Source organism: Petromyzon marinus, chromosome 58, assembly GCF_048934315.1.
Source record: "Petromyzon marinus isolate PM22_M1 ecotype Great Lakes invasive population chromosome 58, UKy_Petmar_22M1.pri1.0, whole genome shotgun sequence".
In the NCBI taxonomy this organism is placed as follows: Eukaryota; Metazoa; Chordata; class Hyperoartia; order Petromyzontiformes; family Petromyzontidae; genus Petromyzon; species Petromyzon marinus.
Genome location: NC_133724.1, coordinates 94,036 through 110,461, shown reverse-complemented (window position 1 = coordinate 110,461; position 16,426 = coordinate 94,036). Strand labels below are relative to the sequence as shown.

At 46.9% G+C, this 16,426-nt stretch overlaps 1 protein-coding gene across 1 annotated transcript; it reads left to right on the top strand.

Moving 5' to 3' along the window:
• The first annotated feature begins 42 nt into the window (after positions 1-42).
• On the top strand, positions 43-6,393 carry NDUFC2 (NADH:ubiquinone oxidoreductase subunit C2). Its single transcript, XM_032976233.2, has 3 exons — positions 43-320; positions 3,123-3,266; positions 5,915-6,393. The coding sequence occupies exons 1-3, from the start codon at positions 182-184 to the stop codon at positions 5,962-5,964; spliced, it is 333 nt and encodes a 110-aa protein (XP_032832124.1). The 5' UTR covers positions 43-181; the 3' UTR covers positions 5,965-6,393.
• Positions 6,394-16,426: the final 10,033 nt, after the last annotated feature.

Here is a 16,426-nt window from a genome sequence, read left to right as displayed (position 1 = left end):
TCCCGTTACGCGGTGACCGTAAGTGAGACGCTCGGAATCGAAATTGACCTTCCCAGATTGAGGAGACTTGCAGGGTGGCCTCTGAGCGCGTACCCGGCGAGAAACATCAACATCATTGTCACCTCCACCATACACTATCATCACGATACACTAACATCACCGCCACCTCCGCCATACCGCGATGATCGTGATACCGGACGAGGCGAAGTCGCTGCAGCCGCCGTCGCTGCTGAACGTGAGCAGCCTGGTGCTGGGCCTCACGGGATGGGCCTCAGCGCTGGCGGCCAACGCGGCCCAGCACCGGCCCGCATGGAGCTCGGGTGAACTTGCTGCTAACATTTTCACCAATTCACTCGTGAATGTGGTGAGACTAGATTCCTGCGTAGCCATTAGCTAACTAGCCACTGATTTTGCAAGTGCTTGATGGAGAGAGGGCTGTGTGGGACTCTCTAACCCGAGCCATCCTCGCTGCCTCAATGCCCTGTTCAAGTCCAGGTTCAGGTGGCTGGGTGGTTCAGGCCTGAGACCACTTGGGCCGGCACTGCTTAATTCTAGATTTAAAGCGTTCGTGACTGCAAGGATCCATACTCTTTGGTTCTATTGGATAAAGTCACGTAGGTGCTTGACTTTACCCAATAGAACCAAAGAGTACGGCACTGAATTTTTGATTTAAAGCTTTCGTGACTGCAGTAATTCATATTCTTAGTTTTTTCGGTAAAGTCACGTTGAAAAGAAACAACAAAATAACAAAATTTTTGTTGTTTCTCTTCAACGTGACTTTAACGAATAAACTAAGAATATGAAGTACGGCACTGCTTAGTCAAGAGTCGAGGTTGAATATTTGGCCTTCAGCCGCGCGTGGTTAAACCAGCTTCTCGTGTTTGGCAAGGGGCCATCCATTTAGTACTTACGCAAAAATCTGTCAAAACCTGACCCCTCCCCCCCCCCTCTGAACAGATAGTCCACCACCGGCTGCATTAAATAATTAAGTTGCGTACCTTTAAAAAAGTTTGTCTAGTGTCCGCTCGGTTCAAACGCCGACTGAACCCAGTCGAACAGGTTACGCGTATAGGAATTTCATCCCGCTTTATTTTCTCAACCGATTCGTTTATTTTTTCCTGTTTACTAGCTTGAGGCCGAGCTTTACACAGCTTTGTACGGTTATACTTGACCGTATTCTTTGAGTCTTTCGGTAAAGTCACGTAGATCGGTTCAAAGAAAATAACACAGAAAAAAAACACTTTTAAAAACTACGACGTTTCGATTGCAACACAAGCGTACGTCATCAGGGTGAAAAAAGGGGGAAAGCTGCCGAGGCAGACTGTTTTAAGGTTTAAAATGGGTGTAGCCCAAGGGTCATACACGAAGTGGGCAGGGCTGGTGATGTTAATGTGAGATTGCAGGGCGAGCACGACGAGGCCACTGAGGTGGCTATGTTAATGTGAGAGATTAGCATGCCCTCGATTGAAGTTGCGTCTATATGTGGATGGCTTCGTGAACGAATCTTTGTTGATAGCCAGTGGGTTTACAAAGTACCTTCGTCTTAGAGATGGGTATAAACTGAGCAGTCATTGGAATGAAGTTATCAACCAGTTTTAAGTCATAACTGGCTGTGATGTTCCCATCCTACCACCTTCCGATGTTAGTTATTATTTTCGGCTCTCTGATTTTACATTAACAGGTTAAATTTCCCACACTAACAGCCACCTCGCTCGCCGAGCTCAACGTTGCTGCTCTGCGATCTGCCATTAACATGCTAATCTCTCACATTAACATGCTAATTTCTCACATTAAGTCAAGATTCATACTTGACCGTGTTATCCATCCTGACTGGTTATTCAAAAACACGTCTGTTAGGATCTTAAAACACAAAAACTCGTTGAAATAGTCTCTATATAAAGTGCGTCAGCTGAAAATCTCATGTAACAGTAGACCGATGTACAGACCAGTGTTAGTACTGAAGTCCGAGCAGCAGCAGCAGCACGAACAGAGCACTGCGGCAGCTAAAATCTTGAGCCAGTGACAGTCAGGCAGGCCGCCAGACTGTGTCCGACTCACTGCTGAGCTGCATTATAGCTAACAGTCAGGGGTACGGTGGCATACAAGTGACACCTCTCCCACAGTCCTACTTCTCCCAGTAGTACTTGTCTGACAGCAGAAGAAACTGAACTGTGGCTCATTTGGAGGCCAATGTAGACAAATTATTATCGAGGCATCACACCACCCCCTCCCCCGTTTCATATGCGTATGTACATTGTCAGTAGACCCCCCATACGAAAGCGTGCGCATTTGGGTTAACCCCCCCTCCATGCGTACGTACTAAATGGATGGCCCCCAAGTTGATAGTCTCGGTCCATTCACCAAGCTGCACGAATACATTCTTAATGCTGCGTTTTCACGTAGCCATGTTGTAAACTCTTGTGGGTGACGGACATGTGATAAACACTCCTTGTAGGGCATGTAGTAGGTGTTCGTCCAGTGTAGAGAGAGAAGCATCGATCAGTGACATTTCGAGGCCATGCTCAAGGTGTACATGGTGGTGCTTTGTTGTCTAAAACCTCCAAATGGAAATTTCTTCGTCTGGTGATGCCAATATGCCGATTTCTTAATTTTACATTGGCGGGGGTGGAGAAAAAAAAAGCCGTGACTGACACAATGCCTCAAGCAGAACGTTTGCAATCGGTACAAATCGCCTGCTGTGACATGGATCTGCATGAACATTAACAAAGCGAATGGGATACAAGTTGAAAAGTAAGCTAAGAAGCATAGCGATCTGCATTTTTGAAATTACTGTGCATCAAGAGACAGGACGCTAAAACATGTATAGTATTGGGGAATACAGTATGGGCAATTAAAGACGCAATATTGTCAAGCAAAGTGAGTGGGCCTGGGCAGGACGTGTTACTGCTAGAAGGAATGACGTACGTTGGTCAAGACTAACGAAGGAGTGGCATCCAACGCAGAGAACGTGTCCTTGCTGACGTCCCCGATGACAGTGCGTGTCCAAGAGCTACAGATCTATAGTTAACATCGCCAGCATTGCGTGTGAGAGAGAAAGATGGTTAACGGCCGTAGGAGGCCTTCATCCAGCAATGGATGATGTCAATTATGTGGCGCGGCAGGCCTTCATCGGCAGGCGTTCATGTTCACCGCGTGCTGGGTGGCCGGCTACTACCTGCAGAAGCGCGCAAACTACATGCAGGCCAGGGCCAACCGCGACGTGGCTCTGTACGTGGCGCAGCACCCACAAGACTTCAAGCCGGAGGGTGAGACACGCGCACGAGCCCAGGGGCGGCCGAACCGTTGGCGAGGTTTGCAGTTCCACGCAGCTGCTGCCTGTGATTCAGCGCTGTTGAGGCAGCCGAAATGGTTGCTGGATCGTAAAACTTCCATGATAATAATTTCGTGTTTTGTATAATGTAGCTCAGCGTCGAACTAAGACCCATATCTAACATGGAAAGTCCTTTCCCATGAACCTCTTTAGCCATTAACTCCTTTAGCCTGGCAGGCGGTGGCCTGTAATCCATCACTGTAGAGGCGAGGATGGTGGATCATACCAATGTCGTAAAACGCCCTTCTCGTGGGCGTCCAGGTGGTGCTATTCCCGTGCTTTCCCATGAGAATGCTATACAGCAAAGATTTGGGGTCCATCGGTTGTGTCCCTATTGGATAGGGTGTTACTTCGGTTTCCTCGCACATGTAAACACTCGTTAATTGGCCAATAATACCCGAATATGTAGTAGATTACAGATCGTTGACACCATGTGATCGCTGGTTCTGTGGTTCCTCCTCGCGCCGCTTGAATTGTTTTCTCTCATCGAGAGTGCGTGAATACTGTGCAGCAGCGCATTACACGTTGACATCATATGGCTGCAGGTGTACGAACCATAAAATGACATGTCGTCTGAATTGCAGTGGATGTTAAACATCCAGTGAACATCATTCTGCTGCTTGCTACTGCTTTGACAGTGGCACAGATAATAAAAACACTCAATACGTTCATCATGGGACCTCCTTTGCCAGTACCAAAATATGAGAATAGGTTTTCTACTTTTTTTCTGGCCTTTTGTCGTCCTCTCGTCTAACACTGTTTGAGACTAGGCTCAAAAGAAAGCTGTCTCTGGTGTGGACCAATCAGTTTCAAAGACAATGCATATATTATCAGAGAATGTTTTTTGTTTGCATTCTGACCACAAGTGTTGTGGTTAATGCAGACATGATTCCTTGTAAAAGGTTTCAGTTTGGTGTTTTAACATCTTAACACCTGTTTTGTTGCCAGAAAAAAGGGGAAAACCTATTCTCACTCAACACGTTCGTTAATAACAGTGGCCTTAAGTGAACAAAATATATACAATAGGTGGCACTTCAGTACACTGTGTGCAGTGGTATTGACGAATGTCAGTTTAACACATAGGCTTTAGCAACCAATATTTTCCATAGATGTTTTGGGTTAGATCACGTAAATATAAATACATCGTTAAACCCGCCACCACCCGACACAGCCAATTAGTAATGCTTGTCACGTAAACAAAACACGCTATTTTGTTACTAGTTCAGCACACCGGTGTGTTGGAGAGTAAACCCACAACATTTCCAATTCGAGTACGACGTTTCGCCGGTAATTACAACCAGCCTGATCAGGCGGCAGCTTGTGGAGAAATCCTCCAGTTTTGGTCTGAAATAGAGGAATAAATGTTATGTCGTCACTTGTGAGCCAATTGGGTGCGAAGACGAGAGGGGGTGGGCGGTTTAATGTACAGGCAGTTCCCGGGTTACGGAAGGGTTAGGTTCCCAAGAAATATCCGTAACCCGATTTTTCCATATGTCGGAAACTGAACAATTTTCCCCCAAAATCAAGACAAAATCCCGTACTTCCTATGAGTCTTTGATTTAATCGAATATCTACCCTAACACTACCCATAATTAAACTAATTGAACAGAAACTGTGCTAAATGTGGCCCCAGCACCTTACGCCACGCTCCGCTGTATTCATCCACAACCTCACCGTGCTTCACTATTTGCGCTAACGTAACTAATGCAAACATTTACGCATACAGTATTTATTTATTTTTTACATGATTCATGGGAGCATTTCTGTAAAGTCGGATTTCCGTAAGAAGGGTCTTCCATAACCCAAAGACTGCCTGTATTCATATAAATTAAAATGGAAATCTATTACCGATTGGGTTATTCGCAATCAATCAACATATATAATGTGCATACATTACGTGCATGCGCAATGCACATACTATGCATGCACATTATGTATGCATACAGTTAAATGGTGTATTAATTGATAATACGCTTCCAATCTGCACTAAGCCTGTCGCTATCTGAACGGTTACAATTATTTGTTTTTCCTCTTAATTTCAAAGATTCTCTTATAAGTCTTGTAACAAATTTTTGCACAAACCTCAACATTATCAAAAACCAACTGACTGCACTTGTTGGCACACGTGTTCTGCCACAGTCGACAGCTGTTTGGCAGTATGATCAGCATGAGACTAAAAGAACACCAAAGGATATTAATTTAAACGATCTAACCCAAAAAAACCTCTTATGGATTGACGAATGAATTGGGTTTATTCTAAAAAGTGGGCCATTACATACGCTGGTTGTCAGCACCACACCCAGCTGCCTTTGCCTCCCCAGTGGCGATGTTTACGCATCCCTCCAGGTACTCAGTTTAGCCTGAGTCAACCTCCGTGATGGCCAGGACTGGTTCAAATTATCATGAGCGGGAATTGACCTCGGGTCACTGGGTTCGCAGCGCAGTGCACTAATCACTGCGTCACCACACGCACATACGTAAGCAAGCACGCGCAAACAAACTCGCACAAATGAACCCGCGCGCACGCTTATCAGGCTGAGTGGGCAAAATGACCAAGCTGTGCCGTGGTTCTTTTTGCTACAGAGAAGAAAAAGTTTAAGGAGGTGCTGGAGCCTGCGCACCCGATCTACTAAACGCAGCAGCCGACCCCCTGGAGCACCCCCAGCACGAGACTCGACATCAACTCAACATCAGCTACACATCAACTCAACATACATCCTGCATCACTAAGTAGTAGCACAACATTAACCCAGCACCAATGTCAAATCAACATCACCACCAACACCATCCCAACATGAACTTAACATCTAACTTAGGAGGTTGGTGAACAAGAAGTCCATGGTGGTATTGTGACCCAACCACCTGCCAGTTATGTGATAAGCAGGGCGTGTGCTTGTTGGTGCCACAGGGCTGAGACGGCCGTCATCCACCAGGCTTATTTGTGGTCCTTGTCTGCTCGCCCCCAAACCGCGCTGCGTGGCTTCCTTGACGAGCGGCTCGTACCATCACGCGTGTCGTGTTATTCTACACATTGCTTGAAATTAAAAGTAAACTCGAACAGACTGCGTATATCGGCTCTTTTTTTAAAAATATATTTGCCCATATTTTATCTGGATTGTGCTATCGACATCTTTCACGAGAGAAATCCATTTGGTACTCGCGGATGTGCAACGTGCATGTGTAAGCTCTTATTAATTTGGCTGATAACACCTTAATGTATAGAGAACTACAGAGCTTGGGCAATAGTTAGTGTTGGCTCACCACGTGGCGGCTTTCCTGCTTGTCTGGTTTCTCCTCGCACCTTGAGTCATTCTCGAGGAATGAGTGTTTAAGTGCACGTTACATGTTGACATTATTAAGAGTCCAGCCCTTGAGTATTAGAAAAGGGCACGTAGAACGTATATCACATAGCTACTTTCGAAATCCCTGCAAGTGGCCTCTACTTCACATAGTCGGGGACAGCACTTCCCCACCTGAGTTTCAAACTCAAGTTTATTTTGTTAAAATTAGGTGAGGATTCCAGTGACCAGGATGAATTTCATTTGCAAGACTGACCTGGGTCACCAATGTGATCAAGGAAAAACAATACAGGCAATGAAGCAAATAGAAAGGAGAACAAAACTAACTCGTATTTAAAATGTTGCACAAACAAATGTATTTTTTTGGCCTGATAGTATAATTGCCAATTAAGTTAAATGAACATTAAACATGTTGGGTGACTATTGTTTGGAAATGTAAACATACAAGGATATTACAGTTGAATGCATCTTGCTACTGAGAGTAATGTTCAATAAGCCACCAAACTGCACCCAAATTTATTATTGCTGTTGATTTACTGCACTAGGACAAAAAAGGCTTCTTACCCTAGCCTAACTAAATACTTAGCCAAGAAGTCTGGTGACACCTCAATCATACATTGACTGCGTGTCTTGCTGACAGGATACAGTGCTGAGAAAAAGTTTGTGAACCCCTTAGGATTTTCACAAATTACATATTTGAAACCTGAAATGTTATTAGATTTTAATCCAAGTCATAATAAAGATAATCTGATTAAACAAATTACACAACAATGATGCTCTTTCACCATGTACTTATCCTCAAATGATTCTACATTCAATAACCACGTGTGAAAAAGTATATGAACCTTCATTTTCAGTCTTCTGATTGCTGAGTCATGAACACTCCAATTTGCCAAGGCGAGAGTAACTTGCAGATCCTTGAATGTTTCTTTGGGGTGCTTTGTGATTTTTTGGTAGGACGACCGCTCCTGGGTATCGTGACTGTGGCCTTGAACTTTCTCCAATTGTAGAATATCTGTCTCACAGTGCATTGGTGGAGCCCCAAATCCTTAGAAATTGTCTTGTAACTAATTCCAGAATGATAAGCATCAATAACTATTTTTCTGAGATCCTCAAGATATTTATTTTGCTCGTGCCATGACTTGTTTCCACACACCTGTATGGTGAAGATCTTTATATAGGGTGAAGCCTCCCAAACTCACCCCCTGAAGATCCATTTAAACATTATTTAAATTCATCATCTTTGTTCTTTCGGTAAAGTCACGTAGAAGGGAAATAATAAAAATAAAACAAAATTCTCACGACGTTTCGGCCACAACACAAGTAGCCTTCCTCAGGTGAAGAAACAACTGTCGGAAAGACGGCGCTCCAATGAGCACCGTCTTTCCGACGCTGTTTTTCCGACAATTCTGTTTCTTCACCTGAGGAAGGCTACTTGTGTTGTGGCCGAAACGTAAGAATTTTTATTTTGTTTTATTTTTATTGTATTATTTCCCTTCTACGTGACTTTACCGAAAGAACCAAGATGATGAATCCCTGCAGTCACGAAAGCTTTAAATCGAAAACTAAATTATTTGTACACGTGTTTCTAATTATTCCCTTAATTCACCTAATGAATTAAGGGGTTCACTTACTTTTTCACACACCCTGAACCTTAATTACTAATTGTTTAATTCATACTCTTTGGTTCTATTCGGTAAAGTCACGTAGGTAAAAAAATAAAACAACAAAAATCACGACGTTTCGGCCACAGCACAAGCAGCCTTCATCAGGTGAAGGGACCAGGTTGTAGTCGAGGACAGCGCTGGAGTGAAACACAGCCACGCTACGTGACTTTACCGAATAGAACCAAAGAGTATGGATCCTTGCAGTCACGAAAGCTTTAAATCTAGAAATGTTTAATTCATACATCATTTCGTTTCAAAAGACATGGAATTTGTTCATATTAATCCTATTGGATATTTAAGAAAATACCGGTTTTGATTCCAGAAACTATCATGGTAAAACTGGAATTTCCATCATTATGATTGGGGTTTACAACATTCTTCTCAGCACTATGGATGACATGGCTGAATATTAAACTCGGAAGAAACAGGTGTTTATGTTGTTAGCTTGGAACGAGTGAATTGCTACGAACCCTTCTGAATTCCTCTCAGGTTGTTTGCCTCATGATTCGTGGACCTAGATGAGAACTGGGTGGGCATCAGTCACTCGAGCCTCACGTCAAAAATGTAGCTAAATTCCATAATTTTTCCACTTAGGATATGCAGTACTGCCAATGTATTCCTTCGCTGGCAGGTGCTGAAAAACTCATACGCGATCTGCTGATTCTGGTCTGAACTCATCCCAAAGACCAGACTGCTCTATCGGAGACCGAACTATTTGCAGCCAGGCTCCGTGATAGTAGAATTCCCTTCCTCGGTCAATTTGGAAATCTGAGTCTTTTACATTTTTTAAATCTCGTCTTAAAACTCGCCTGTTTGTACTGTAGGCTTTCTCCACAACTAAAGCTGTATGTAAAGTACTTTGAGGGCTTATGCAAATTGCACTGTAGAAAACCAAGATTATTACGCTTTTGTTACATTGTATATGTATTCTCTGGGATTAACATCTCGGTGACAACTCATGCAAAATTCTGCTGCCAGAGTTCTAACAAGAGTGCAGACCGCTGACCACATCCCTCCTTTACTAGCGTTCTTACATAGGCTTCCTGTGCTGTCCCCGGGTTCACTTTAAAGTTATTTTGACTTAAAAAGCGCGAAATAGCCTTTGATCCATATTACCTGTGTAATGTATTGACCCAATATGCACAAAGTCGCTCAATAAAGTCACAGCATTAAGCCAAGTCGCGTTTATTTGTTTAAACAGATGAGAAGGCAAGAGACCAGGATAATCTCATTTGCAAGAGTGATTCACCTGGCTTAGCAAACTGACAAACGCAAAACAAATATAAAGTAAAGCAATGAAACAAATGGAAATCAGATCAACATAACTTATAACATGATAAAATATTATGCAAACATAAATTAATGTTAATAAAATCCCTGTGTGCAAAATTGACTATAAGACGAAAGTGTAGACAGACAAGGACATACCAGTCAAATGCAGGTTTGCTAAGTGTGCCACTGGCAGAGAATTATTCTGGTGGCAGAGCATTCAGCTTGGGAGCCCCAAAGCTATAACAATTCGCTGTTGTGAATCGCCGTCTCCAGGTTTCGTAGATTTCATTCACAAGTCTGCTTTCACACTTGAAGATAATGCATAATCTTTGACTATTTATCTTAAGTTTTACACGCGACCTCTGACTTTCTTTGATGTTCAGGTCTTGTCATCTTATTGCATATTGCCTTTAGCTGTTGCTGTTCCTGTGTTTAAAGTTACTGTGTATTTTAAGATCACAAATTTGCTTAAACGCACAATGTTTTTAATGAGAAGTAATCATCATACGTTCACTCTCTCTGATAGTTTGTTTCACTATAATTGTTATATATAGCTTTTAGATTACTTATTCCGTCCTATTGAAAAAGGCGTTATATATAAATAAATATTAATCTGTGTATATAATTTACAGTGGAAGGCCGTTTTGAATTGTATTTCTCCTTTGCATACCGGGGCGGTGGTGGATATGCACATTGCGTCTAATCCAGCATTGTGGAGGCAAGGGTTGGTGGATCACACACATGTTGTGAAACTCCCTTCCCGTGGACATCGAGAAGGTGCTATACACTGGCTGGTCTGGAGAAGGCAGTACAGCATGTGGACTAATCTGTATTGTGATAAAGTGTTGCTCCCTTGAGCAAGGCGTGAGTTTTTTCTGGATGCTCGCGCCCACGCGTATTGTAAACTTTGTCTTAATTGTCTTTAAACACCTGAAAAGACAAATCCAATGTCCCAAGACCCTCCTGGAAAAAGAGTTATTTACCTGAATGTGGCTGTCCTGGATAAATAAGTAAATTACAAGTAGTTATCTTAATCGAATAGTGCTTCCACCTTTTCCATTTTAGACCAAACTAGGACAAATGTCTCAGTCAGCCTACTATCTATATCAAACTCTGCAGTTCATTGTGATACATTTCAACACAATACCTGTGTAATAAACGCAGTTTAGATTTAACGTTATCCAGTGGCGATTCCAATTGGGCTTTTATAGGGGGCACATTTTCCCTCCTATACATAAGGAAAAATGGCGAAAATCTCGTGGAAGCGTGCGGGGCTATCCTGTATGCGGCAAGCATGCAAATCCCAATCAGCTTGTTTGGCATCCACCGTCTGACAGCATGGCGGACAAAGTCCTGTTCAGACGTTCGACCATCCCATCCATCTGTGGATGGTGCGGCGACGTTCTGATTTTCTTAGTGCCCAATGCGCCACAGACCTCACGTAACAACTTAGAGAAGAAATTTCCGACCTTGGTCCGTAAGCAGCTGCTCGAGAGCACCTTTGTCCATTACGTAAATGTTCAAAAATGCGTCAGCAATGGAGGCCGCCGACTGATCAGGAAGCGGCCAAGCCATAGGCCATCGATAAAAATATTCCACTCACACCAAAAGGAATTTGATATCCCTAGGAGTGAACGGAAAAGGGCCAAGGACATCGAGCGCCACCAGTTCGTTAATACGCGAAACCGAAATAGATTGCAGTGGCGGGTGACATTTCCGCTACGGCGGTTTCCTTCGCGCACATTCCGTACATCCTTGGACCCATCGGCTGTCATCCCTGGCCAATAATCATGCTGCAATGTCAAGGATTTTTGGACGTCGAGGTGCAACAACTTCTCGTGCAGTGTACGAACCAAGTAATTACGGAGGGCAATGGGAACAAAAATCCGCCAGCGAAAAATCCTCGACATCAAAAGGCCGTCATGGAGAATCAATCGGCCACCTTCACTTGAGGCGGAAGCTGCCTGCGCGTGCTCTGCATGACGCTGCAAAGTTCCTAAGGAGTAATGCAGCAGCTGCTCGCGCACCCACACAGCGCGGAAGCTGCATTACACTGTCAAATGACACAATTGTGCCAGCAGGTCTCGAACTGGCTATCACAGACATGATGGTACGTGTCTGCGACACAGAGGGCCCACAACGGCTCATCCCAGACAAACATGGACAACGAGGCGACTGATAATCGCGACAGCATCCGCGTTGCAATGTCGAGTACCCTTATGATACACCACATGGAACGAGAACTCCTGCAAGATTTCAAGCCAACGAGAAAGTTGGCCAGCCGGCTGTTCGACCTTCAAGGAATATTGGAGGGCCGCATGATCAGTATGGACAACAAATTGTCTGCCATCGAGGTAAGGCCTGTATTGCTGAATGAAATAAACAATGGCCAAAAGTTCCCTTTGGGTGACACAATAACGAGGTTTCACAGGAGAAAGGACATGGCTGCCGTACACGACCACCTCAACCCCGTTTTTAACTTGAGATAAGACGGCGCCGATGCCCGTGTCACTAGCGTCGGTGTCAAGGATGAATGGCAGGGAGAAATCGGGATACTCGAGCGTGGGCGCGTCAGACAGCTGTTCGCGGAGGGCTAAATGCAGCCTCTTCCTCCTTACCCCATTTGAATCTCTGGTTTTTAGCAGTCAACGCATGCAAGGGTTTAGCGACCATTGCAAAATGCGGCACGAACCTTCGGTAATATGACGCAAATCCGACGAAACTGCGCACATCACCCACACATGCGGCGGTCGGCCAATTGCGAACACAGGCCATTTTCTCCGGATCCGTGGCGATGCCCTCGGCGCTGACAATGTGACCCAAGTTACCGAATTCTGTAGTAAGTGACATTTAGCCGCTTTAAACTTCAAATTAGCAGAGCGTATTCTATCGAAGACAGTACGCAGACGCCGGAGATGTTCGTCAAAAGTGCGGCTAAATACGATGACATCGTCTAAATGAGACAAGTGTCCCACTGCAGGCCGGTCAAGACGAGCTCCATCAAACGCTGAAAGCTGGCCGGTGCCGAATTCAAGCCCATCGGAAGGCAATTGAACTGAAAGAGTCCCTGGGGTGTGCGGAACGTGGTTTTTGGTTTGGACGGGTCGTCAAGGGGTAGTTGCCAAAACCCCAAAGACAGATCGAGAGTGGAAAAATACCGCGCCCGGGACAAAGCATCCATGGAGTCGTCCATGCGCAGGAGCGGATATGCGTCGGCCACCGAAACTTTGTTTAACTTACGGAAGTTAACACAAAATCTGAGACCACCGTCTTTCTTTTTGACAAGCATGACGGGTGCTCCCCAAGGGCTATTCGACGGGGAAATAATATCGGCGGTCAGCAGGTTGTTGACCGCCCATTGCACATGTTCCTTTTCAACAGGGCTCAACCGGTACGAGTTTTGACGAATAGGGCCGGCCTCACCCGTGTCAATGCGGTGAGACAACAGGGATGTACGACCAAGATCAAATTCACTCTTACTGAAGACATCAAAAACTCGCACAGAAGTGAATGCAATTTGTTCCGTTGCTCGGAAGACAAGAACAAATTCTCCCCGCACAAAGCGACGGCCCACCGGTCATCCGCAATATCACAAGGATGAGCCGCCCCCACAACATGTCGCGGTTCAACCTTGTTGCGGTCCGAAAACGCGGTGGTGGCATAAGCCAACACCGATATGGTGGGAACTACAACGGCATCTGGGCCCCCGTTGAGCACCTGCAAGAACGGGGCCTGCTCGGAGCGAAGGATCGTCTGTGCGCCGACGAGCGCGAGACCCCGGGTCGCTGTGTTTGACGGGGTCAGAAGGACCCCAGCCGTCGAATCGACACTTCCAATGTCCCTACGATAACGCAACGGCACAAGCATTTGGGATCCTGGCGGGATCTCGACTGTGGCATCCACGAGAATCATGACGACTTCCCTTCGGGTCCCCGTCCCGACTGGGGTCTCCCGTTCACGCCGCCATCTGTGACCATCGCTGCAGGCTTTCGTGAGCGTGAAGACATCGGGCGGCCTAGCATGCGTTCCATGACAGGTGAGTCGAGGACCTCTGGATTCACATCAGGGTAAGCGGCCGCAGCCAATGCCATCAGCGCACTATGGTATGCGAGAGGTGTTTCAGAACTCCCTCGCCTACATTGCATAAACTTTCGTCGCGTGTCGGAAGGTGGCTTGTATACCCCTGCCATATCGGCATACGCACCCTGCAGCGTGGACTTCTTCTCCGGAGGGATGGACCTGAAAATAGCCAGAGCGTCGTCGTTAAGAACAGTCGGCAGAGCGACCAGTACTTCATCCTCCGTCCAGTGTACCGAACGGAACGCTGCCTCAAATCTCCAAGTGAAGGCGCTCCAGTCGCTGCAACGAATTCTTTAACTTGTGGGAGTCATCGGGTGCGATCGGCTCCGCTTCGTCCGACTTCGGCGGCGGCCCCCGCACTTTGCGCACCATGCGGCTCATCCTAAATGGCGGGCTCCGACTACGCCCTTGCCACGCCGTCTGAAATGGCGGCGTCCGGCCACGCGCCCTCCTCAGCACGTGGAATGGAGGTCGTCGCAGCTGCGGGAGAACTCGCTGCAATTCCGGCCTTGAAACTTTGTCGCTACCTCCCGGCAATGCATCAGGTGAACGCTCCACCACCGTAGACATCGTGACTAGCGAAACCAACTGAAGGAGCACCACCCACAAGGATTCTAGCTGCTCCTCCACCCTCTTCCAGCCGTCTTCGGCCCGCTGGGGCAGAGATGTTGTTTCCGCGCCGACCGCCTCCGGCGCAGCAACCTCACCCGCCGTGGATCCTGTAACCGGGACCACGGATCCCGGGGTCGGCAGGTCCTGGGTCCCCGCATCGTCGTCGGAAGACGCTACAGGTGGGTTCCGCTTCTTGAGATGTTTAGACATCGTCTGTAACTTGTAATGTTTTCTTCATTTGAAGAATGACTAATGACGCCAATGTAATGAACGCCTTCCAAGACGATTCGTGTAGAGGGTGCTTTATTTATTTCCCAACTGCAGTACAGCACAGGCCCCGCTCCTTGCCTCTCTGAATATTCTCCCGGATGACAATGCCCTTAGACAATGCGTATCTCCGATACACTGGCAGAGTCCGCCCTGCTCTCTCGGCCTCGCCGCTGACTGGCGGCATGCCGGAGGGGAAAGGCGAGCTCCGCTAGGGATCTGCCACGTGGTCGGGCGGCGAAGAGAAGATGTGGGGGCTACCGTCCCCCGCCATCACTGAATTGTCGGGGCCGTTGCCCACCGACTCCCCCGTTCCATTCATACCGCTACCCCCCGGCTGCTCTGTCAGGTCCAGACTACCGACCCCTAATGTCTCGCCCCCCTGTACCTCTGCCTGGGATGTCGACCGCGTTTGCGTAGCTTAATTAGCGGCTCGTACGCTTTGTGCTTGCGATGCGCTACACTGTTCAACGGCGGCGTGCCACAGTGAGCGCACTCGCAAAGTAAAACCCCGTCCTGCACGGGAATAAACAGGCATGGCGCGCCCCCGTGGGATTCCCTCCCAGCCACGCTCCACACGCTTAAGCAAAAACAAACACGCCACGATTACTTTGCTCCGATTTAACGGGCTGTTTACACAGCTGCGTTTTCGCGCACGCCAGGCGCTTAATTCGCTATTAGACAATCGCGCGGGTGCGCGACCTCCACCCTGTCACAAAGGCACGTGAGCGCTAAGCGCTACTGTAGGCGATTGCGCAGGTACGCAAACAGCCGCGTATGCGCGCGAACAAAAACACTCTCCACCCTCCTCTTCACCCTCCAAAGGACCACACGACAGAGTTTATTCCCCTACCCGATATTTTATTTACCGTGAGCGACCCGTTAAGCTACGCGTAATTGTATGGGTCCGTGGATGTCAGCCTATTCCCCTTGGGATCCTAGACTCTATTTCCTCGGCCTATCACTCTGATTTCTACCCTCGATTCAATAGCCCAAACTTACCTCTCCTCTACTTACGATTGCTTCCACTCTGCTGCGCTGAACGCTGTAGAAAGGCGATACTGTGAGTCGTCTCCGGAGAGGGTTGAGTCTAGCTGCGCTGGGCTCGTCGCATGGACGTCTCGAACGGCTGACCCTCCTGCTCCCTGGACCGCGATGATTTTGCAGAAGAAGACCTCCCTACTGTCCCCCTCACCTCCATTTTATCCTACCTATCACCAAACATATTGCACGGACCCGACACATCATCACCTGTGCCTTTTCATATTCGAGTCTATTAGCTTACCTATAACAAAAGGCACTCGGATGCTTTCGCACCTATGCTGCTCGGCCCAATCGGAGGTCGCGTTATTTTTATCTCATTGTCATCGAGTCCCTGATCCCATTCATAATAAAGGCGCACTGTGGTTCTCACACCCCAGATGGCCCTGTTCATTCAGATGTTGGATATTCTTACCCCTTTGTTATCTAGATCCCTGACCCTAACAAAGGCATTCCATCCTGTGACCTTATCTATGCTTCCGCCCCGCGTCGCCCTGCTCATTCAAACGCCTGAATGCTCCTATCCTGTTGTTATTTGGATCCGTGAGCTCACCTATAATCAGGGGCATTCAGTTCCTAATTCCATCTATAACAACAGGCATCTCGTGGTTCACACGCCCCGTGCCGCGTGTGTAATTTCGTCCGTGGTGGCTTTACGGCCTCCGCCGCGACTACGTGATTTTAATATCAGGTCACGGCGCCGCGGTTCGTGTCAGCTACGGGGGGAGATCGCCCAAATTCCCGGCCGTAGGAAACCATGAAACTTAATCCCATTAGGGGCTTCTGGAAAAAAACCTATCGGCCAGGTGATCTCCCCTTCCGGCTCTACGTGGGGTGTGTGTGCGTTCGTGCGGGTG

Bases quoted from the DNA above. Each gene is read 5' to 3' on its own strand.
- NDUFC2 (XM_032976233.2), top strand. From the start codon at position 182: ATGATCGTGATACCGGACGAGGCGAAGTCGCTGCAGCCGCCGTCGCTG. The intron at 321-3,122 runs GTGAACTTGCTG...GTGGCGCGGCAG, and splicing joins CCGGCCCGCATGGAGCTCGG to GCCTTCATCGGCAGGCGTTC. The intron at 3,267-5,914 runs GTGAGACACGCG...TTTTTGCTACAG, and splicing joins ACAAGACTTCAAGCCGGAGG to AGAAGAAAAAGTTTAAGGAG.